Below are 23232 nucleotides of genomic sequence, written 5' to 3' on the forward strand. Positions count from 1 at the left end.
TGAGGATGGAGAAGAAGACAGTAGATTTGACAATTAAGAGATCACTGATGACTTTGGAGAGAGCAGTTTCGGTTGAATGATGAGCCCAGAAGTCAAGTTGCACAGGGCTTAAAATAGAGTAAGAAAAGGGAAATTGGAGAAATTGATTGTAGAAACTTGTATTGTAGATTGACTGTAGAAGGGGAAGAAGGTGTCACAGGTTAACAAGTTTCTAATGGTTTTGAGATGTTTGTAATTGTGCTGGAACATCAAGATGGTGATGAATGCCTTGGAAGTGACTTTGCAATATTCTGGAAGAGTGCTCCCCCCACCAATTTCCCTTTATCTTTTCTGAACCCCATTCTAAGGACATTCCAAAAGGTTGACAACATTTCCTGTGTTTGGTAGAGATTCTGCCATGTTGTCTAATCCCAGAAGACTTCCTTCCCTCTTTCTTGAAACACTATAAAAAAGCTTGTAGCCTACAGTCTCTCTGGGGCTTGGTTCTATCCAACTCCCATATATGTGTTTTCTTTGAATTCTCTTTCTCTATTGAAAATAAATATCTTTTCTGTGGAAAATTTGTTTTCTCTTCACTTAACATAGTTAACAGTTGTGGCTCTTGGTTAAAAGGTGGCCAAAAGATATAGGATGATTACGGGTGGCTGTGGTAGGGTTTAATGAAAAACTTTCTTAAAGAATGATGGTATATTTTTGTAGATAGAATAGAAAGGAGTTAGTAGTCGACTCATTTAACTCCAATTGCCTAGCCCTTGCAGCTCTTCTGTCTTAGAATAGAGACAAAAGATTGGAGAGAGAATAGAGAGGATAATTGGGGACAATTTGCTGGAAATAATGGGAGGGAACTGAATCAAGGATAGAGGGGCAAGCAGAAGTCATCTCTTTCATTAGACTCTAGAATGAAAGAGATGGTTGGGGAAGATGTCAAGGGACCATAAGGGTGAGGAGGAGAGAGAACTTGTCAAATGGTCCCATTTTCTTTGGTGAAGTATGAGATGAGGTCTACAGGGGAAAGAAAGCATGGGGATTAGTGATGGGGGAGCCGGAGGAGAAAAGACTTTGAATGGTTGTTTTGAGAATGGGATGAGGAATCAGGAAGGAGTAATGGGATTACCTTGTTGGAGTGAGGGCCCAGGTGAGATTAGTTTGCCCCTGAAACAAACTAGATATGTGACTATAATATCGTCATTTAAATTTTCAGTGCTTCTAAGAAATTCTGTAAGGCTAGAAATTACAGAGTAATTTCCAATAGACAGTTTCTTCCCTAGGAGTTCTCTATGCCAGACTTTTGCCATCTTCTCTTGCTTCCCTCTTGTTTAGGAGATAGGAATAAAGGTTGCATCTGGGATTTCATTGGTATAGGGAACTCTCACACAAGGAGAGTCCTTCGGTCCTACCTTTTCTGCAGCTGATAGTCTTAGACAATTGCCTAGATTGGAACACTGAAAACTTAATTTGTCCAGGATCAGACAGATAATACGTATCAAAGATTTGAGCTCATCTTCCTGGTTGTAAAGTCAGCTTTCTATCACCTGCTCCATGTCACTTCTCTCCATCTCCCATAAATATCTTTAAATTCAAGTAGGTTGGTGAATTTTCTGTGCATTCAGATAATTCTCTTTAGACAAACCTATCCCTTCTTATTCATCAGAATTATTTGTGTCTTTAAAATTTCATTCTCAAAAGATTCCTAACCCTATTGAGCTCACTTTCCTTATAAAATTTTAGTCTGAGAGGCATCTTATTCTTTCTCTGAACCAACCAATCAATCAAAAAACATTTATGATGTGTCTATTAAGCTCTCTGCTTTGGGCAAGAAGACCTCCAGCAGATCCTTGGAAAATTAAAGTCCCTCATCCCTACTTCATTGTTCTTCAGTAATAGGTTTCTGATGTTTCCCAAATTCCTTATCTATTTTCTTTCTGGTCAGGTGGTCAGTAGTACACTCCATAAATAATTTTGCTCTTTTACCTGCCTCTTTACCCAAATTCTCTCTACAATGCTTCTTCCTTACCCTGCTTCCTGGATTTCCTCACGAGTACATCTTCTTAATATATAATGATACCCCACCTTTTCAATTTACCTACTCTGTGCTTCTGGAGTAAGATCATCCTTCCCAAAGCAGTCTAGTTATAAATTACATTCCACCAAGTCTTAGTGATACCCCTGAGATCAGGCTTTTACTCTCACCTCCATCTCCTTGGAAGTCCAAGGAAAAGCTATCAGAATCCCTAAGGACCCAGTCAGATGGAAAGGAGTTAGTTCATTATTATGAGTGGGCAGTTTTTCTGGTCCTCTGACAGTCCCTAGTCCTGGGAACCAACAAGGGATTGCTTTAACACTATAAAGCCTGTGAGATCCTAAAGTAAGAAGTCATTGTGAATGGCCAGTTCCATCACCTTATTTCATTAACAATTTTGTTTCCTCTCATTTCATTGTGGACTTGCTATTCTCATTTTTTATTCTTATTATTTGATTACCTGTTTTCTTACCTAAATAGTTAATGATTTTGTATGTCTCATTGGTCTTTTTAAAAAGAACCCATATCTTACCATATCAGTGATAAATTTTTTAATTTTATCTTTTCTTTTTCAGGATATTAATTTTTATGCTTCTTTTGCAGTTAATCTGTGGATTTTCTAGCTTTTTTCATTGCACACTCAATTCACTAATCTTTTATTTCTTGTCAGATTTTGGTATGTATCTTTTTAAACATTTTAAAAATATGATTATTTCTTATTTCTATGATTTGTTCTGAAAGCTCATTTTTTTAGATTATATTATTCAGTTTCTGAATTGAGTCCTTGTTCAAATCCCTCTTAACAATTATAATTTTTTATGCCTTTTGATTAGTAAATTATGTATTTAATTTCTGCCTTTCTGCATTAATATTTTTTTTAACTTTAAAACCCTTACTTTCTGTCTTAGAATTGTTACTAAATATTAGTTCCAAGGCAGAAGAGTGGTAAGGACTAAATGTTTGGGATTAAGTGACTTGCCCAATGTTACCCAGTTAAGGATGTATCTGAAGCCACATTTGAACCCAGAACATTCTATCTCCATTGAGCCACCTAGCTGCCCCATCTACGTTGGTTTATAAGTTCTTTGTGTTCTAGTCAGTTTTTGTAAAGATGTTATATACATGGTCAGTTTTTGTAAAGATGTTATATACAATGATGAAAAAAAAAGTTCTTTGCTATTTCCATTCAGTAATTACCAATAGTCAATCATATGTAATTTTATTAAGGCAGTGAAGCACTTGGGCTAGGGAAGGAAAGGGAGATTTCTTCAGCACTTCTTCCTAGATCTGGCTGTCCAGGTGGCCCAAGGTTAGGTCAGAAGATGCCCAGGCTACTTTATTTAGCTCCTGGGGCTGGGGGATCATGCTCGGCCACTGGACCTTCCTCTGGAGGCAGATTCACATCTCCCTTTTCCCCAAACCCCCTGTGAATCACCACCTGGGCAGAAGAAATTTTGTAGGAGCCCCCAAATGCCTGGATCCCAGCCCTTTCCCCTTCCTGAGGAGCTTGTTCGTCAGTATCTTGGGTTCCTGGTTCAGGGGCTCTGGACTCCTGGGTCCCCGTTTCCCCAGGGATCTGTGTCCCTATTAGCTCAGGCACTATAAGCCCCATTTCCTCCTCTCTTCCTCTCAATTCAGGGGTTTCGGGGATGGTGGGTCCGAGATTTTGGAAGCTATTTCGGACACGAGTTATATAGCGGCTCAGGATGCTGGCACCATCAGGGAGCCGGGAAGGTCCACCATCGGCCAGTGTCTTCCGGACACCGGACACCTCACCCTGCAGTCTGGACACGGTCTTGGTCAGCTCTGTGAGTCGGTTACCGAGGTCTGAAGACATAAAAAGCAGGTGGGAGAAGAAGGACGGGATGTGCTTCCTCAGAACAGCCCAGAGCTGAATGGACTCCCTATGAGTTCCTGAGCTCCAGAGAACCCAGAATTCTCAGCCTGGCCTCTGGGATAGGGGCTGCTACCCAATATCTCTGAGAGAGTCATGGGTCATGAGAGGAGAGATTAGGATCAATAGTATATAGAGCTAGAAAGGACCCTAGAAACCATCTCATCCAAGTACCTTGGGCTGGCGGGAAGAGGAGCCATCGGAGCCCGAGAGGGAAGACGTTGGGTGGCCAGACTACAGATTTGTAGAAAAGCCGAAGAGGCCACGGGCCCAGCTAGGGCTGAGGGCCTTGGATTTGGGGAAAAAAAGGACAGGGTCCTGAGAGCATAAAGGCAGGGAGTTAGGAACAGGGACAAGCTTTGGGGTCTGATGAAGCAGCTGGGGTCGGGAGGCTGACCTTTCCGACGGCTCTCTTCGAACTCGCGCCTTGCGGTCTCAATGTAGCGTTGCACCAAGGCCTTGATGACTCGGACCCGATAGGAGCCACCCTCACCGTCCCCAGTCCCAGCCCCAATCCCAGAGTTCGCCTGGAATACATATTTAAAGAGAAAAGAGTATGAGGCATCCCCCAATGTTTGTACTTCCTCCAATTCCTTCTTGGTAGTTTATTGGAGTAGTTTGGTGGCAGATCCGCCAAGCCTCTCCCTGCTCCAATCCATCCTCTGTTCAGCCACTAAAACGATTTCCCTAAAGCATAGGTCCAACCATTTCACACACCCCTCTCTCCTCTACTCAGTAAACTTCAGAGGCTCCCTACTGCCTCCAGGAGCAAATACAAATGCTCTGTTTGGCTTTCAAAGCCCTCCATAAACTAGACCTTTCCAATTTTCTTGCAACTTACTCCTCCTCTTTAATCCAGTGACATCTGTCTGTTCTAAAAACAAAACACTCATCTCTTGACTCAGGGCGTTTTCCTTGACTATTTTCCATGCCTGGAACATTCTCCTTCCTCTGTTCTGATTATCGACCTCATTGGCTTCCTTTAAGTCCCAAATAAAATCCCATTTTCTACAGGAAATCTTCCCCAGCCCCTCCTAATTCTATTGCCTTTCCTCTGCTAATTATCGCCTATTTATCCTATATATATTTGTTTGCTTATACCGCCCCCCCCAATTAGATTGTAAACTCCTTGAGGGTAGGGACTACCTTCTGACTCTTTTTGTTTCCTTAGACTTTAGCACAGTGTCTGGCACCTTGTAGGTACTTACTAAGTATTTATTGATTGATAATTCCCTCTACCCCGCCCCCCCAAACCAAAGCCCAGGAAAAAAAAGAAGACCAATGGGTGGAATCTTCAACTGGAACTCTAGGCACCAATCTCTCCTGTTTTGAGGTTTAGGGCAAATTATTTTCGAGATAAAGAAGTCAGGTATGGAGGAGAAAGATTCATTAATCCATCAATTCATAGATTATAGATTGCTAGAGCTAGAAGTAATCTGAGAGATCATCTAGTACAATCTCATTTTACAAAAAAAAAAAAAAAAGAAACTGATGTCCATAGAGATAATTATGGGGAATAATTAAAACTAATGAGTAACTAAGGGGAAGTGCCTTGCCTATATAGACAAACCCTATCACCATTTATAGTCAGTCTTCCAAAAAAGAAACAGCTTTGGACTTCTAATCAGGGGGATCTGGAATTGAATCCAGACTAACTAACTGTGTCGCCTTAGGTAAGTCATTTTATTTCTTTGGACCCCAGTTTCTCTGTAACAAATAACATCTGAACTATTCACCTTTCAAAGATGCTGTGAAGAAATTGCTTAAATCTATAGAAATGTGAGTTATTATCGATATTGTCTTAGTCAGACTGTGACCATTCACTATATCTAGACTCACAGAATAACACTGTTTCAGAGCTAAGAAATATCTCTGCTCCATCACTCAAGATAGATTTCTGCTTTGGGATCACAATTAACCTTTCCCCAAATGCCTTGGTAAAGCTTCTCTGGACAAGGGCCAGTCTTATCTAGGCAGCCCTAAGGAAATGGGACAATTAAGGGAGAGAGCAGGACCCTTTGCCAAGATTTTGACACAGGGGGACAGAGACAAAGTAGCAGCAGACAGTCTTTGGAAGTGCAGCTAGTGAGAGAGGAGTTCCCCCTTTGGTTTAAGGGGAGATGGAGAAGGTGACCCTTAGCTGCTGGACCCTTCCTGTCTGGCATCTCTCTCGTGAGGGCAGGCCAACTGGAACAGACTAAGGCAGATAGACTGATGGAGAGACATCAGATAGACTCACAGGCAGACGGATTGTGTGATATCAGATAGATTAGGACAAATGGAAAATATTTGGTAGAGCATGGTGGGGCCCAGAGACAGAATAGATATTGGATAGATGGGCAGAAAGATTAGGACAGATATAGAACAGTGTGAGATAAAGAGTCAGGGGACAAGCAATCGGATGGGACACTCACAAAAGTGGGGATGGGAGGATAGGCAGGCCCCTTGGTCTTGCAGCAGCAGCAACAAAAAAATCGGAAGATTCTCCTGGAAGAGTAAGGTGAGAAGTTAGGGGGGAAAGGGTGGGGGATGAGGAAATGGGGGATGAAAAAAGGAGGAGAGAGGGACTGAGAGTTGGGGGAAATGGAGATTGTGAGGAGTTCTTGGGGAAGGGATGGAGGCATGGAATGGGAAGATGAGAGGAATGAGGCTGTGGAGGTTCCCCAAGAGTTTACCTGAGTAGATAGAAGAAGGACTTGGGTGAAGGTAAGATATTGAAGGGAACAGGTAGTGTCAGGCCCTCCCGAAAGAAGGATAGGTAGAGCTTGGAGCGGGCAAACTTCCATTCCACATCAGCGTCATCCTGGGGGCCAGAGATGGGGGAGGGTTCAGGGACCCCAACACCACTTTATGCCTAGAAACCCCCTTTCATCCTTCATTCTCTGCCCTTCCCGCTAATGTTGACCCCCTCTTCTCCTCCACTATTCCTCATCACCCCTTCTCCTGCCATTTCCCTTCCCTTCCCTCTCCTTTTTTTTCTGCCTCACTATATCCCCTCCTCTATCCTTTTGACCAATCCTTCTCTGATCCTGTCTCTATTCCCCTTCTATTCCTTCTCCCTTTCTCCTTTCGTCTTGGTTCTCTACCCACCTCACTCTTGCTTATCCTTCAGTCTCCTTCCATAGTCCCCCTTTATTCTCCATTCCTGTCCCAGCCCCTTTTTCATCCCACGGTCCAACTCCTTCTCTTCCTCCACCAGGTTTCATGTCTGGGCATCCTTACATCTTTTCCCAGTCCTCTTTCTTAGCCTCTGCTTTTCCATTCATCCTCCCAATCTCCTGTCCAAAACCTTTCTCTTTCTCCATCTTTTCTCCCCATCCCTTGACTTCACATTTCTCTCCTTTCCTCCTTTTCTCATTAGATGCCTCCCAACTCCTCTACCAACATTCTAATAATAAATATAGACTTCTATAGCATTGAACAAAGCCCTTTCTGACAACAAGCTATGAGACAGGGTCACATGATGATAGATTTGCTGGCAAAAGGAATCTCAGATATCATTTCAATCAGCTCCCTTATTTTACAGATTCATTCATTCAACAAGCACTTAGCACCTACTCTAAAGAAACTAAGGCTCAGATAAGTCATTGAGTACATGTCCATCAATCAACAAACATTTATCAAGATTAGAGCTAAGGTGGGGCAGCTGAGTGGCTCAGTGGATTGAGAGCCAGGCCTAGAGATGGGAGATCTTGGGTTCAAATTTGACTTCAGACACTTCCTAGAAGTGTGACCCTGGGCAAGTCACTTAACCCCCATTGCCTAGCCCAGTGCTGCAGCGATCCAGGTGGGGCGGTGATGGCCACAGGTGCATTTATCTTTCCTATTAATTGCTATTAAAATTTTTAAAAATTAATTTCCAGGGGGCTAAGTAATATTTTTTCTGGAAAGGGGGCAGTAGGCCAAAAAAGTTTGGGAACCCCACTTCTGCCTTGGAACCAACACACAATATTGATTCTAAGAAAGGATTAAAACAAAAAACAAAAAACTTGAGCTAAGGTCTCCTGACTCATCCAGGCCTATTGTCTTTAAACCACTCTGCTTTCCTGGTCCATCTCTCTGCCTTTCTTCCCTAACTCTGACCCAGCCCTAACCATTGCCAATCTTTTCTTCTGCCTCTCCCATCCCTTTTTCATTTACAATCTCCCCTCCCTCATACCTACTGAATTCCTTTATAGTCCAATTCAAAGGCCATCTCCTTCAGGAAATCTCTGATCTTCTCTTTCTTCCCACAAATAAAGTCTTCCCTCACATGATATTTGATTTATATCTCTATCCCTATCTAACAGGTAATACTATTTAATCTAGTTATCTAATATATGTGTCTTTGCCCTCTATTAGACAGATTATATTCTTCACTATAGCAAAGGCTGAGCTTTTCTCTAATTTTGATCTCCTCTAGAGCTGAATTCATGGCTTTGCACACAACAGGCATTTACCAGATGTTTGATGAATTGAAAAGAATCCCCCTTTAACACTTCTCTCTCTAGACCGTGAGCTCTGTAAATCAGAGATTAGGTATCTCTATGACCCCATTCTTACTACCCATCATCTCCTTCAATCAATTTCTTCATTTGAAAAATGAGGGAATTGGACTAGATGACCTCTACAGTCCCTTCCAGCTCTAAATCTATGATCATATACCACCCCTCTGGGTCCTTTACCCCATTGCTCTGCTGTCCCTCCTTTGATCCAAACTGTGTTCTAGGTCCCTGGCTTCTCTCTATTACTCACATTTCATCTTCCTAGAGATCCTTCTTTCCTCTTCCACTCCCCATCATCCCCCTTCGTGTCACTGGTCCCCATCATCCCCCTTCATGTCACTGGGACCCATCATCCCCCTTCGTGTCACTGGTCCCCATCATCCCCCTTCGTGTCACTGGTCCCCATCATCCCCCTTCGTGTCACTGGGCCCCATCATCCCCCTTCGTGTCACTGGGCCCCATCATCCCCCTTCGTGTCCCTCTAGGTCCTTGGTCTGCCTCTGCTACTCTGTCCACACTTTTCACACACCTCGATCTTCTGGAAGGAGTTGGTGATCATGGCAATGAGCATGTTGAGTAGCACGATGACCATGACAATGGTGAAGATGCCATAGAGAGCACGGCCCACGAACTCAGGCACCAGGAACTGGGGCATGTCCACCACACTGTGCTCCTCCATACCAAACATTGTCCAGAAGAGAAACTGGAACGTCTCATTGAAGCTGGGAAAAGATGAGTGTTTGGGATAGACAGTGGAGCTCTGCTTTTCCCTTTACAACATGCCATTGCCTACCGAAAGATGACCAGCCAAGGAGAGAACCACCTGGGGATCATCAGGGATACTCACCCTCTTGGCATATGTCTGGGACCTAGCTGGAATTATCTCCTTCTGCAGCATAATGATGTAAGGGAAAGTATTGGACTTGGAGTCAGGAAGACCCGAATCTTGATTTAGATATTTACTAGCTGTGTGACCCTGGGCAAATCACTTATCTCTCTCTGCCTCAGTTTCTTCATCTGCAAAATGGGGAACCTAAAGGCAACAAGGGGTTTTAAAAAGATATAGGGGGGCAGCTGGGTAGCTCAGTGGATTGAGAGCCAGGCCTAGAGACAGGAGGTCCTAGGTTCAAATCTGACCTCAGACACTTCCCAGCTGTGTGACCCTGGGCAAGTCACTTAACTCCCCACATTGTCTAGCCCTTACCACTCTTCTGCCTTGGAGCCAATACACAGTATTAACTCCAAGTATTGACTCCAAGATGGAAGATAAGGGTTTTTAAAAAAAAGACACATAGGGTGTGCTAAAAGTCTAAGATTAAAGCTGCATGAAGACTTTTGGGACATTCTGTTTTGGAAGAAGTACAGGGAGAAAGGAGGCATATAATGGCATAGTGCAGTGATGGGCAAACTTTTTAAAGAGGGGGCCAAAGGAGAGGAAATACTCATCTGTCCGTCTGTTTCTAAGGCAAGTCTTTCAAAGTTTCATTGTATTGTATCCTCCTCATTGTATTCGTCAAATTAGGAATAATGTCGTGTGGCAGGATAGAACATTTCAGGGTGAGCATCTGGCCCTCCAGCCATAGTTTGCCCATCACTGGCATAGTGGATAAAGAGCAGGTCTCAAACCAGGGAGACCTGAATTTGAGTCTACCTTCTGACATATAATGGTTGTATGACCCTAGGCTTTACGTAACTCTCTAAGACTAAAAGATAGAGAGAAGGTGCCATCCTGCCTTGGTAAAGAGAGTTTTGTATCAACCAAATTACAATTCTAGTGCTTATCCTGTTGGGAGAAAAAAAAATAATCAAAGAAAGGATGGAACTGGGGCAGCTGGGTAGCTCAGTGGATGGAGAACCAGGCCTGGGGACATAAGGTCCTGGGTTCAAATCTGACTTCAGACACTTCCTGTATGTGTGACCCTAGGCAAGTCACTTGACACTATTTGCCTAGCCTTCCTGATCTTCAGTCTTGGAAAAGATACTTAGTATCAATTCTAAGATGGAAAGTAAGGATTTAAAAAAAAATAATGAATAGGACCTTTGTTTGGAATGGATGGGACAGAGATAATTGGCAAGAGAGAAGGCAGAGCTGCTCAATTTTTCTGTTTTCTCTGCCAAGGAGACTGGCCTTTGCCCTGGTCAGGACAAAACAAAAGTGACTAAAAGAGAATCCATACCCAAGATAAGGAGGGAGATAATAGGAGAGCACCTAGTTGTTAAAAGGATTAAAGTCATGAGATCCAGAAGAACTATATCTCCAGGCTTTTAGAGAACTGGCAGATGTGATTACTGAGTCACTCCCATTTATATCTGAAGCACTGGAAGACCAGAGAAAAACAATATCCTGATTTTCAAAATAGGAAAGAGAACAGAGTCTGCAAACTATAGGTCTGTGATCTTGACTTATATTTCTGAGAAAATTCTAGAACAAATCATTAAAGAGGTGAACATCTGGCAAAAGCAATAATTACAAAGCGTTACAAATAATTACAAATGGTTTCAAGGATTGGTCATGCCAGATTTCATACTCATTTCTTTTTTTTTGAAAGGATTACCAACTGGTAGATAAAGAGAATATGCTATGGACATAGTTCACCTAGACTTTAGTAAAGCTTTCTGGAAAAACATCTCATACTATCTTTGTAGGGGAAATAGAGCTATGGACTAGAGCAGTGGTTCCCAAACTTTTTTGGCTTACTGCCCCCTTTCCAGAAAAAATATTACTTAGTCCCCTGGAAATTAAATTTTTTTAAAAATTTTAGTAGCAATTAATAGGAAAGACAAACGCACCTGTGGCCATCACCGCCTCCCTGGATCGCTGCAGCACCCACCAGGGGGCAGTGGCACCCACTTTGGGAATCACTGGACTAGATGATAATAAAAAATAGAGCTATGGATGATAATAACACAGGTAGGTGGCTGGACTCCAAGAGTAGACTAATATCAACATGGCAGAAGTTCTCCACTGGAATATCCCTAATGTCTAACACAGAACTTGGCACATACTTGATAAATGCTTTTAAAAAAACCCCAACAACTCTTACTTTCTGTCCTGGTGACAATTCTGAGACAGAAAGGCAAGGGCAATCAGCATTAAGCAACTTACCCAGGATCACACAGTTAAGAAGTGTCTAAGGGCAAATTTGAACCCGGGTTCTTCTGACTCCAGGCCTGGCACTCTATCCACTAGGCTACCTAGCTGCCCTGATAAATGCTTGTTGATTGGATGACTGAATACCCCAGAAGTTTGTACTTGATTGTGAAGTCTGACATGTGTATCAATGACTTGGATAAAGCCATAGGTGCAAGAATGTCCTATGTGTCCTTGAGTCAGCTCAACCTCCCTTGATTTAAAAAATTTCAGTGTGAGCATTTATACGTTGGAAATCAGAAAATGCCTCGGGCTTGATTTATTGTTTTATTGGTTGTCTAGATTTAGGAAGGTGATGGAGAAAATGTTAATAATGTAGACTATACCCAGAGAACTGGTTATTAAACATTTACCAGCACACCACTGCATAGATGGCATGATCATTCAAATTCAAGTGATGAGAGGGAAGAAGGGAAAGAATTTGGAACTCAATTTTTTTTAAATATTAAAACTTTTTACATATAATTAGGGAAAAAATAAAATTCTTTAAAAATGTAGGTTACCCAAAAGGTTACATTCTGGATAACAAAGGATCCCAAGATATCTTCATAGGATAGAAAGCACTGGAGTGAATCTAACTTGATGAAATCTACTTGGGGTAAATTTAAAGTCTTATGTTTGGGTTCCCAAGAAAATCACATTCATAAGTACAAGTTGGAGGAGGCATGGTTTGACAGTAGTTGTTTTGTTTTTTTTTTAATCCTTACTTTTTGTCTTAGAATCTATACTGTGTATTGGTTCCAAGGCAGAAGTGGGGTAAGGACTAGGCAATTGGGATTAAGTGACTTGCCCAGGGTCACAGCTGGGAAGTGTCTGAGATCAGATTTGAACCCAGGATCTCCCATCTCCAGGCCTGGCTCTCAATCCACTGAGCCATCCAGCTGCCTCTGATAGCAATTATTCTGAGAAAGACCTGGGGATTTTAATGGGCTGCAATCTCAGTATGAGTTAGCATTGAGATGTGGCAACCAAAAACTTCATTAAGTGGGGTTTAATCTCTGGAAAGAAAGAAGTAACTGTCCCGCTGTACTCTACCTTGTCAGTCCTCATCTGGGATGTTAGGGCCAGTTCTGGGCACCATTAGTTTAAGGATGATGAATAGGGGGAAAGCTTCCAAGGGAAGCAACCAGAAGAGGGTTTTGGGATACTACATTATATGAAAATAAACTGGGGGAGACTAAGGTATGTGTGTGTGTGTGTGTGTGTGTGTGTGTGTGTGTGTGTGTGTGTGTGTGTGTGAGTCTGTCTGTCTGTCTCCCTGGCTGTCTATCTGTCACACAGGATAGCTACCTCCAATGCTTGAAGGGTTATCATGTGGTGGAAGATTTAGACTTGTTCTGTCTGCCTCAGAGGGAAGAATCAAAAAACAATGGGCGTAAGATGAAAAAAGGCAAATTTAAGCTTCACATCAGGGGGAAATTTTTTCCTAATACTTAGAGCTAAGTTGAATGGGTTGCCTTGGGAGGTGGTGGGGTCTCCCATCATTGGAGATCTTCAAGCAAAAGCCGGATGGGCACCAGTAATTAGTGTATGATATAGTGGGATTCCTTTCCTATATGAGTTGGACTCTTAGATGTCTATGTAGGTACCTTCTAACTCTCAGATTTTGTGATTTCTAGTTCTGATTCTGAATGAGCCCTTAAAAAGTACATTCATGGTTCAGAGTGGATGAATACAGGGAAAGAGGGAAGTGGGTGCCAGGAAAAGGCACCGAGGAGACAATTATGCAGCTGGAGAAGGACGAAGGAATATGGGTGGCTCAAGGTGCAACCAAACTCAAGGGGATCAGATTGGGATTTGAGGATCAAGGAAAGTTTAGAAAGTAGCAGAAAGTAAATGTCCTGAGGTCCCCAGGAGGACAAGAGAAGAGGGGCTCCCAGAGAAGATGACCTCCATCAGGCTAGTGAGCTCTGAAGCCCAGGCTACAATCTTTCAGAGGCAGCCTGTGTGACCTGAGCTTTGTCCTATCTCCCCTGAACCCAGGATTCTCATAAGAGGCTATGGGTGTCATCATCTCTCACCCTGAAGGCGAATGAATGCTCCCTATTTTCAGGTGTTAATAGAGAAGGCACCAATAAACAGATAAGGGAGGAATTGAGGCTTAGGATGGAACAGTGGGACCTTGAACCCTAGGTCACATTTCCCAGGTAGCTACAGACTTTACCTAAGCATAAATGTCCCAAAGATTTAGATCTAGAAGGATCTTTGAGATCAATAAAATCACCACTTCTTCATTTTACAGATGAAGAAACTGAGGCACAAAGCTAGAGTAATTTGCCTAAAGTCATACAAATAAAGCCAGTCTTGCTTGTTGAAGTGGTAACATCCCTTCCCCATCTGGCACTTCCCCCTTCATGGTCCCTGACCTCTCACCCCATATGACTCTAGAAGGCACACCCCCTTTTCTAGACTATGCCCTCATCTCTGGACATTTCCTCCCCACTTCCCAGATCCCATCTCTTTCCCTAGCTAGCTCCCACCCAGCCCACATACTTGCCCAGCCTCTCGGTCTCCTGGTAGGGCACATAGATGTTGTTGAGGCCACAGAGAAAGGCCGTTAGGATGATCATAAGGATGAACATGAACCTGTTGGAAGATTGAGGAGGGTTTAGACATTTGGACACAGACTTAAGAAAAGTCAGGTTTTGGTCAAGGAGGGCCCTTGGCTCCTTTTGACTATTCTCTCCCCTTTTAAAAAATTTCCATCTCCCAATATCAGCCCGAGTCCCTGGGAGAAGAGGTTTGCCACGAGGGGTTGTACCAGGAAGAATGTGGGTCAAGCAAGAATATGCAATTGAACCTGTGGTTTAGTGTCAGGTCAGAATTGGGGTGAGGGCTGGGTTTAAGATGATGATTAGAATGGATTAAGGGTTGGGGGCTCTGGTCAGAGTGAGGCTCAGAATGAATTAAAAGTAAAGGTTAGGGTCTGGATGAGCCATGATGAAAGTCAACAATTGGGGGACAATTAGGGTGAGAACTCGGTTGAAGATCACGATGGAGAGGTATGAATGAAGCATGGATGGTAGGTACGGATGAGGGTTCAAGGAAGGATTAGTGTCTAGATAGGGGTGAGGATCAAATTGAGATGAATCAGGGTCAGTATCAGGCATCTCACAGATCTCAGGGGAACGGTTGGGTTAGGATTAGGACAGGACTTCTTAATCTCATTTCTGTTGGGGACCCCACTGCCACTGTGCTGAAGTCTTTGGGTTCCTTCTCAGAACAAGGTTTTTAAATAACTGGAAGAAATATTAAATTTCCACTAGTGGCTAGTAAAAATAAAGATGTAATTTTTTTCTTATCCTATTTCATAGACTCCGTGGGGTCCGTGGGCCAAAGGTTAAGAACCTCTGAATTTGGGTGATAGGATAGGGTCAAGATCACTGTTACGGTCATGTTAAGGTTAAGATGGACCTGAAATTAGGTAGGCTTATAAACAGTGTCAGGAAGTTCCAAAGTTCATTTTCTTGTTCAGGAAGGGATTACACTTAATGCTTTCTAAAGTTCGTACAAATTTGGAGATTCCATTATTTTTAGGATGACGTTGGGATCACAGTTAAGGTCAAGAAGTAGTTTGAGGTCAGCTTTCATGTTATGGTTGGGGCAAGGGTTAAGACCAGGGTTCTGTTTTTCCATGCCTGCAAGAGAGAGCTAGTGGGAAGGCAGGTCAGGGATAAATGGCCAGGTCTTCCCAAGATTGGGGGGTTTGATGGGAATCACCAGGAAGAGGTCATTTTCCCCCTCCCACACGGAATTCGGAGGAGCCCAGGAAACTTAGTGAGAGGCTGCCCTCACCGGATCATATCGTCAATCATCTTGCCAATAGAGATCTGCAGGGTACCCAGGGACTCGTGAGCAGGTAGGATGTAGGCCAAGCGGGTGAAGCTGAGCATGCTGGTGATGGCAAATAGGACTTCAGCCACAAACTGGGGGTCTTCTGTGCGCCACTCGCTGCGTTCTATTTAAGGGGAGATGTGCAATGGGTAGCAGGAAAAAAGGAATCCCCAATAGCACCCTGGGGTACTAGAGTGACATTTTCTGGCTCTGTGAGGGGTGATGGATTTACCCACCTATTTTACAGGGTGCTGCTAGGGGCTCCCCTGTAAAGCTATCTGGCAAACTACTTAGGGGGGCTTTGAACTTCAGAATGGTCAAATTCCTTTTCCTTCTCTTATACCCCTTACCTTGTCTTGATTTGTTTTATTGACCATATTGATTTTTTTCTTGCTGTCTTTGTATAGAACTTTACACAGGATGGGAACATAGTAAGACTGAAAGCTTTGGAGGGCTTAGAGATCACAGGGTGAAGGAACTGGGGGTCCCGAGAATGACAAGGTGGGAACATTGGGGGTTGGGAAAATGCTGAAGGGCTTAGAGATGGCAGGGCAGAGGCTATGTGGGACTAGGAAGGCCCTTGGAAGACTTAAGAGTTGCCCAGGTAGACTTTGGGGTCTGGGGGCCTGGGAGTCAAGTGGTTGGGCTCCTGGAGCCAAGGGAGGAAGTCTTCAGGGCATGGCACTCACCAGCTGTGGTAAAGTAGCGACAGGCAGCGCCATCTGGGGCATCCTGGCAGTGCAGCCTGGCTAACACCGCGAGGAGCACTCGGAGGGCAAAGGCAGCCAGGTACAAGGACAGGATGACCACGTCCAGGAAGTTCCACCAGTCCAGGAAGTAGCTTCGCAGCCCCTCAATCCACACCTCCTTACATTCGAACCACAGGAAACCTGTGGCCAGAGACCAGGGTAGGGAGAGCTCAGCAAGAGGGGCAGCTTCTTCCCCACTCAAGTCTGCAAGGCTGGCCACCCTCATGGAACCAGAGACTTTCTGACTTGGAAGAGACCTTGGAGATTCTTTATTCTGCTCCAACCTCATTTACAGAGAACAGCAAAGTCCAGAGATAGAGTGGGACTTGCCTGGGGTGACAATTATCACTCTAGTTTCCATCAAGACTCCCTTTTCCAGTTCCCCTCACTGCCAGGGCGTTTCTTCTGAGATTACCTCCAATTTTCTATGTAGATACAGATAGATAGCTATATCTATGCCTATATAATTAAAAAAAACCCCTTTGTTTTAGAATTGGTTCTAAGGCAGAAGCGTGGTAAGGGCTAGGCAATGGGGGTTAAGTGACTTGCCCAGGGTCATACAGCTAGGAAATATCTGAGGACAAATTTGAACCCAGACCCTCCTGGTACTCTATCCACTTATGCCTACCTAATTTTGTAGTACATAATCGTTTGCATTAGAATGTGGGCAGATGCTGTGTTTTTCTCCTCTTTTTTTGTATCCTGAGTGTTTAATAGAGTGTCTGCCCCATAAGCACTTAATAAATGCTTCTTGATTTGACCTCCTATGTGAGGCCTTTCTTGACCCGTGTAGCTTTCAGAAACTCTTGGAATTGTTTTGTATCTACTGTGTAAATATTTTGTATGTACTTACATGTGTCCTATTGCAGCTCCCTCCACCTCAGCATTCCCCCCCTTTCTTGACCCCCAGCAAGAGACTCTAAGGTCCTTGAGGGCAAGAATTGTTTCACTTTTATCCTTGCCACCCAGTAGGTGTTGAATAATGCTGATTTATTCATTGAAATGTCAGAACCAAGACTCAGACTCTTGCCATTTATTATGAAATGCTGCCTCACTCCATCTGCTCCCATGAAGGGGTTGCCTCTGGGACCCAGAGAGGGGAGTTAGTGGACTGAGCACTGGATTTAAAGTTGGAGGATCTTGGCTAGAATCTTGGCTCTGCTACTTACTCCCTGTGTGATCTTGGCAAATCACTTTTGGGGCCCTCAAGAGCTAAATTAAAATTCCCAGGTCTAAAGCCTAGGAAATTCTTTTAAAGGTATAGGGCAAATGTAAGGCATGGAGGGACTGAGATTCATAGGGTGCATGTACATGGCCTAGAGAGGACTCAGGGGAACCATGATCACTGTCTTCAGTCTCATCAAGGCTTATCTTGGGGAAGAAAAAGTGATACTGTTCTGAGTGACCCCAGAGGGTCCCTGTGCTGAGATGTCCACATGGGGTGATGGATCTCCAGCCAGGGGAATGATCTGCCCTCCACCCACCAGCCCATATACCTGCAACCCAGATCATGTGCAGTGAGTTTTCCCAGACACTCTGACTGCGACCCTTGAAGGTGCCTAGCTGAGTCTCCATGACCAGTGACTCTCCCAGCAGGAAGATGAGGAACCATAGGTAGGAGGCCGAGTGTATTAGAAATTTGAGCACTGGGATCTTCAGCAGACGACCCAGCTGTAAGGAGAGGAATAACTTTGAGGTTTGAGAGCCCAGCAACTGATCTCTCTTCTCTCCTCCAGATTTCTTCATTTAATGGTACCAGTCAATAGTGATCTCCTGCAGACTTAACGATATGTCATAGAAACCACTCCAGCCCAACCTAATCCAACTCAATTTAACCCATTCCAACTCAATTCTATCTTACCCAATTTAACCCAATTCAACCTCACTTGACCCAAACCATCTCAATCTAGCCCAACTCAACTCAACCCCTTCCAATCCAACTCATCCCAACTCAATTAATCTCAACCCAATTTGACTAAATCTAACCCAATTCCACCCCATCCAAACAAAACCAATCCAAACTAACCCATCCCACCTCAATTCATTTCAACCCTATCCATTCTAACTTGACCCAAATTAACCCAATCCAGCCCAACTCAACTCAACTCCCTCCAGCCCAATTTATCCCAACTCAACTAAGTCTAACCCAACTCAACTAAGTCTAACCCAACTCAACTAAGTCTAACCCACCCAACACAAACCAATCCAACCTAACCCATTCCATCTCAACTCATCTCAATCCAGCCTAACTTGACCCAAACTAACCCAATCCAGCCCAACTCAACTCAACGCCTTCCAGTCCAACTCATCCCAACTCAATCTCAACCCAACTCAACTAAGTCTAACCCAACTCTACCCCACCCAACATAATTCAATCCAAACTAACCCATTTCACCTCAACTCATCTCAACCCAACTCAACTCAACTGAATCTAACTTAACTGAACCCAACTCAATCCAACCATCCAACTAGTGCAGAAGATCTGTGTTCAAGTCCTTACTTTGCCACTTCTTGTCTATGAAAACTTGGTAAATCATTTCACTTCCGTGAGTTTCCTCTTGCCCCAGTTTCTTGCTTTATTTTTTAAAAAATGACCTATACCCAAAGTTGAAAGGGATCTCTGAGGTTGTCTAATTTGTCTTTATATAGGAATTACCTCTAAACTTCATTAACATGTGTTCATTCAAATTCCATTGAAGATTTCTATTGGAGCCAAATACTTCCTAATGGCTCATTCCACTTTTGGGTAACTTCAAACACCAGGGAAGTTTTTCCTCCTTTCAAAACTAAATCTACCCTCTGTACAATTCTCTCTGCACCCTCTCTCACATATACATTGCTCATAGTACTGTCCTCTGAGGTCAAGCAGAATAATTTCAATTCCTTTTTCAAGGAACAGTCCTGCAAATATTTAACCACAATTACCCTGTCTTCCTAACAAGCCTAAATATCAATGTTTTCTTCAGCCATATCTCCTATGACCATGCCTGACCTAGCATAAGCTTTTTTGGCTGCCATGACACACTGGTGTCTATATAATAATGGTTACAATAACAATAACAATCAGCATTTATATGGCACCTACCATGTGCCTGTGCTAAGCACTTTTCATTTGATCCTCACAACCCTGAGAGATAGGTACTGGTATTATGCTATTTTATAGTTAAGGAAACTGAGGCAGACAGAGGTCAAGTGGCTTGCCCAGAGTCACACAGTAAGTGTCTGAAAGCCAGATTTGAATTTAGATCTTGACGCTAGGCCTGACCATCAACTGTGCTATCTAGCTTAGTTTTGTCCAGGCCCTAACCCAGAAAATGTTCTCAGCAAAACTCTGAAGCTCGTGAAGTTTGTCTTCAGTTCTATCAGTCTTCTGTTTTGTGTTGTAGATTTTAAAATTAATATTCAATATCTCCAAAGTGTAAGATTTATAATTATAATATAAATATATTAATATTTAAGTAGAGAGCTAGAGAACACAGGGAGCACTCACCAAAACCCACTCCCATGGAAGAGAGAGCAAGAGAGGTGTTTGGGTACCCAAATAAGAGGTACCCCAAACTCAAATACAATAAGTTAGAGGAAGCAGGTAAACAAATAGGGAAAAAAGGAACCTTGGGAGGAGGGGAGAATTTTAGGAGATGAAGTCCAAAGGATATAAAATTTCCACTTATACATTGTCCTTCAGACTGGGAGCTCTTGGAAAGCAGGGACCACCATTTGTCTTTGTATCCCCAGCATTTAGCACAGTGCCTGGCCCAGGAAGGCTCTAAATAAACACAAATGGATTGATTTTTTTTTTCTCCTGCCTCTTCCCAGGGCCCAAAGGGCCCTCCTGCTCTTTCTTCCCTTATGATTTGATCCTGCTTTCAGAAAAGGAATAGATAATGCTTCACCCCGAGCTAGCATTGGCTGATAAATAGATTTCAATAAGATCCTTCTCTGGGGGGTTTGCCTTTTAAGGGATACAAACCCCTAGACAAAAACTTGACGCCTTTGTGGCAGAATTTCCCACAAGTGACTGTCTGCAAGCTGGGACCCAAGAACGCTTTTCTACCCATCTCCTTCCCCAGGCTGGCCTGGATTCTCCCATCCTTCAATTCAGGAATATTTACTAGGCCTCTACTGTGTGCTGGAGGCCACAGGGAGGCTAGAAGGAAGGGAGGGTAGAGGTAAGATATTGGATTTAGAGGCAGGAAATTTGGATTCAAATCCAGGTTGCTATTTTCTCACTCAGTGGACTTGGGCATTCATTGCTTGTCTCTGAGCCTCAGCTTCCTTATGAATAAAAAACGAAGGGGTTGAACTAGATAATTTCTTTTTTTTTAAAACTCTTGCCTTCTGTCTTAGAATCAATCCTGTGTTCCAAGGCAGAAGAGTGGAAAGGGCTAAGTAAAGGGGGTTCATTAAGGGACTTGCCCAAAGTCACACAGCTAGTAAGTGTCTGAGGCTGGATTTGAACTCAGATCTTCCTGACTCTATCTAGGTCCGGCCCTCTATCAATGGCACCACCTCCCAAGTCTTGGGAAATTAGTTTAGGGCAGTGAAAAGAGCCCTCCGAATGCCTGGGCTGAGGCCAGCAGTGACTAGCCATTTGTCTCTGGGTTAATTCCTTCTCCTCTTTAATTCTGTTTCGCCCTTGGTAAAATAGGAATAACAAGAAGAAAGTAGGAGACGGGAAGCCGCAAAAGCATCTGGGGAAGCGACAGGCAGGCCAGATCACCCCTGCCTCCTCTCAGACCCAGGGACCGGAGCCCAAGAGCCCTGTGAATTGGGGTGCCTCCGAGCCACCAGCCCGGACTCTGCAGTCATTCTCCCATTCGCCAACTGCCCACGGACGGAGGAGCCCGTCTGCCCAGGAATAGCGGTGTTCTCTCTCCTGGGGGCCGCCCACCCTGGGGCCTCTGCAGAGGGGGGACCGTCCCCTTCTCTGGGTCTGTCCCCCCAGCTCTCCGGGAGTCTCGGGCGTAGCCAGGGCTGCGTCCGTGCTTTTTCCGTTCATTCAGATAAATGGGGGTGACCGCTAAGCACTCAGGACGGGCCAGGCGGCGCGCTAAGCTCTGGGGCCACGGAGAGAAGCACAATCAGAGTCCCTGCTCTCAGGGCCCTCGGCGTGGCTCAGATGTCCCGCGGACCCTGCCCAGGCGCCCGTACGCCATCCAAAGAACAGAGAGGCAACCAGGAGTTGATTAGAATGGGGACGCCTTTCCGAGCAGACATATAGGTTGTTGAGGTTTACAGGGATGAGAAAAATCCTCGTGTCACATAACCGAAGTCCTTGTTAAAGTTAAGTTAAAGTTAAGAAAACTTAAGGGGAGGAGGCAACTGGGTGGCTCAGTGGATGGAGAGCCAGGCCTGGAGATGGAAGGTCTGGGGTTCAAATCTGGCCTCAGACACTTCCTAGCTGGATGACCCTGGGCAAGTCACAGAACTTCCATGGTCTCACTTCTTACCACTCTTTTGCCTAAGGCCACATTTGAACCCAGGATCTGGGTCTGACTCTCAATCCACTGAGCCACCCAGCTGCCCCCCAATAAATGGATTTGTAAACCTTAGAATGCTGCAGAAATGGAAGCTGACATTTTTAGGTTAGAAATGAGGAGATTGGAATGGGCAAAGTAATCAGGGGGCTTTCTGGAAGAGGTAAGACCTGGGCTGCCTTCTGAAGGTCAAAGAGGACGTCATGCGAGTGCCAAGCAGGTTCCTAATGATCAATGGAAAGAACTGAACTGGGAGCCACGGGACCTGAGTTTGAATTCCATATTGGTCACTTAACACCTATGTGACCTTGGACAAGTAAAGGAACCTCTCTGGGTCTCGTGTAAAATGAAGGCATTTGACTAGATAACTTTAAAAAAATAATCCTTACCTTCTATTTTAGTATCAGTCCTAAGACAGAAGAATGGCATGGACAAGGCAAACAGGATTATGTGACTTGCCCAGGGTAGCACAGCTAGGAAGTGTCTGAGGTCAAATTTGAACCCAAGTCCTCCTGCTCTATCCACGGTGCTAGCTGGCTGCCCCTCCGGTAGATGCTTTCTAAGGTCCCTTTCTAGCTCTGGGCCTGTGATCCCAGGACACCCTGTTGGAGCAGCTTCTCCTGAGTGGGGAGAGAAGGAATGGAGGACGAGGGGAAGGGAGGGGCGAGGGTACCTACCTTTGACTTGGGTGCTAGCCAGTAGCCCAGGCAGAGGAAGGGCATGGTGAGGAAGATGATGAAGGAGACAAAGAGCTTCCAGGCTGTGGTGCTGCCCCTCCAGCCGGCCAGGTTTCCACACCAGATGGAGGAGAGGACTTGCTGGCAGATGGGATGAGCTACAAACTGAGCAGAGATGGGAGAGTGAGGAGACGGCTTGGGTCACCTCCACTGTGACCCCTCCTCCCCCCGGCCCCTCTCCCCTTCCCCCAAGACTGTCCTTCTACTCCAAACCCCAAGTGGCCTGAGAAGCCCAGAAAAGCCCGAGGGTGTCGCTAATGGGGTAGGGCTTGGCAGAGAGGAAGAAAGTCTGAGGCCGATGAGCCGGTGGGTCTGAACCCAAGTGGCGCCGGTGACAGCGGAAGGGCTGAGCTGGGGTTTTAGATACTTCCTAAAACTTCCTCATTTTTAAAATCAGAGGCTTAAAACTATTTTAAGACAAAGAAGAAGCATTCAGAGAAGTTTGAGAAGACCTACATGAACTGATGCAGCGAAACAAGCAGAGCCAGAAAAAAAAAATATATATATATAGATAGATAGATAGATAGATATAGATATATATATATATATAATTTGGTATAGTGCTTACATGCCAGGCACTATACCAAGGTCTGGAAGAACTAGATGTGTCACTCTATATATATATATGTACATATATATATATGTATATATAATTACAAGGATGAAAATAGAAGAAACAACAAAACGAAAGCTCAGGTCTTGGGCAGAGTGAGGGGGAACCAAGAACAGAGAGGGTGAGAAGGAGGCCAAGTCTGGGGGCCAGAGCAGGGCCCATGGTAGGGTTGTGGTAGCGTCGAGGGGCTGGAAAGGAGGATGCTACAGGCTGCTGCTAGGGAGAAGGGATCCGCATCCAGGCCGGGATCCCAAGGCTCAGTCCTGAGACCTG

The 23232-nt window shown here is 44.4% G+C and overlaps 1 protein-coding gene across 1 annotated transcript in view; it reads right to left on the reverse strand.

Moving 5' to 3' along the window:
• Window positions 1-3230: 3230 nt before the first annotated feature.
• Window positions 3231-23232, reverse strand: part of LOC123238767 (short transient receptor potential channel 2-like) — a 23154-nt gene continuing 3152 nt past the window's right edge. Inside the window, exons 3-12 of the mRNA XM_044665970.1 lie at window positions 22287-22451; window positions 17629-17803; window positions 16073-16273; window positions 15345-15507; window positions 14043-14135; window positions 8928-9120; window positions 6590-6717; window positions 6329-6401; window positions 4312-4441; window positions 3231-3847 (exon numbers count right to left, since the gene is read on the reverse strand). Coding sequence (XP_044521905.1) covers window positions 3357-3847; window positions 4312-4441; window positions 6329-6401; window positions 6590-6717; window positions 8928-9120; window positions 14043-14135; window positions 15345-15507; window positions 16073-16273; window positions 17629-17803; window positions 22287-22451 — 1812 coding nt within the window. The 3' untranslated portion in view covers window positions 3231-3356. The remainder of the gene's footprint in view (window positions 3848-4311; window positions 4442-6328; window positions 6402-6589; window positions 6718-8927; window positions 9121-14042; window positions 14136-15344; window positions 15508-16072; window positions 16274-17628; window positions 17804-22286; window positions 22452-23232) is intronic.

Source organism: Gracilinanus agilis, chromosome 3 (assembly GCF_016433145.1).
Source record: "Gracilinanus agilis isolate LMUSP501 chromosome 3, AgileGrace, whole genome shotgun sequence".
Lineage (NCBI taxonomy): Eukaryota > Metazoa > Chordata > Mammalia > Didelphimorphia > Didelphidae > Gracilinanus > Gracilinanus agilis.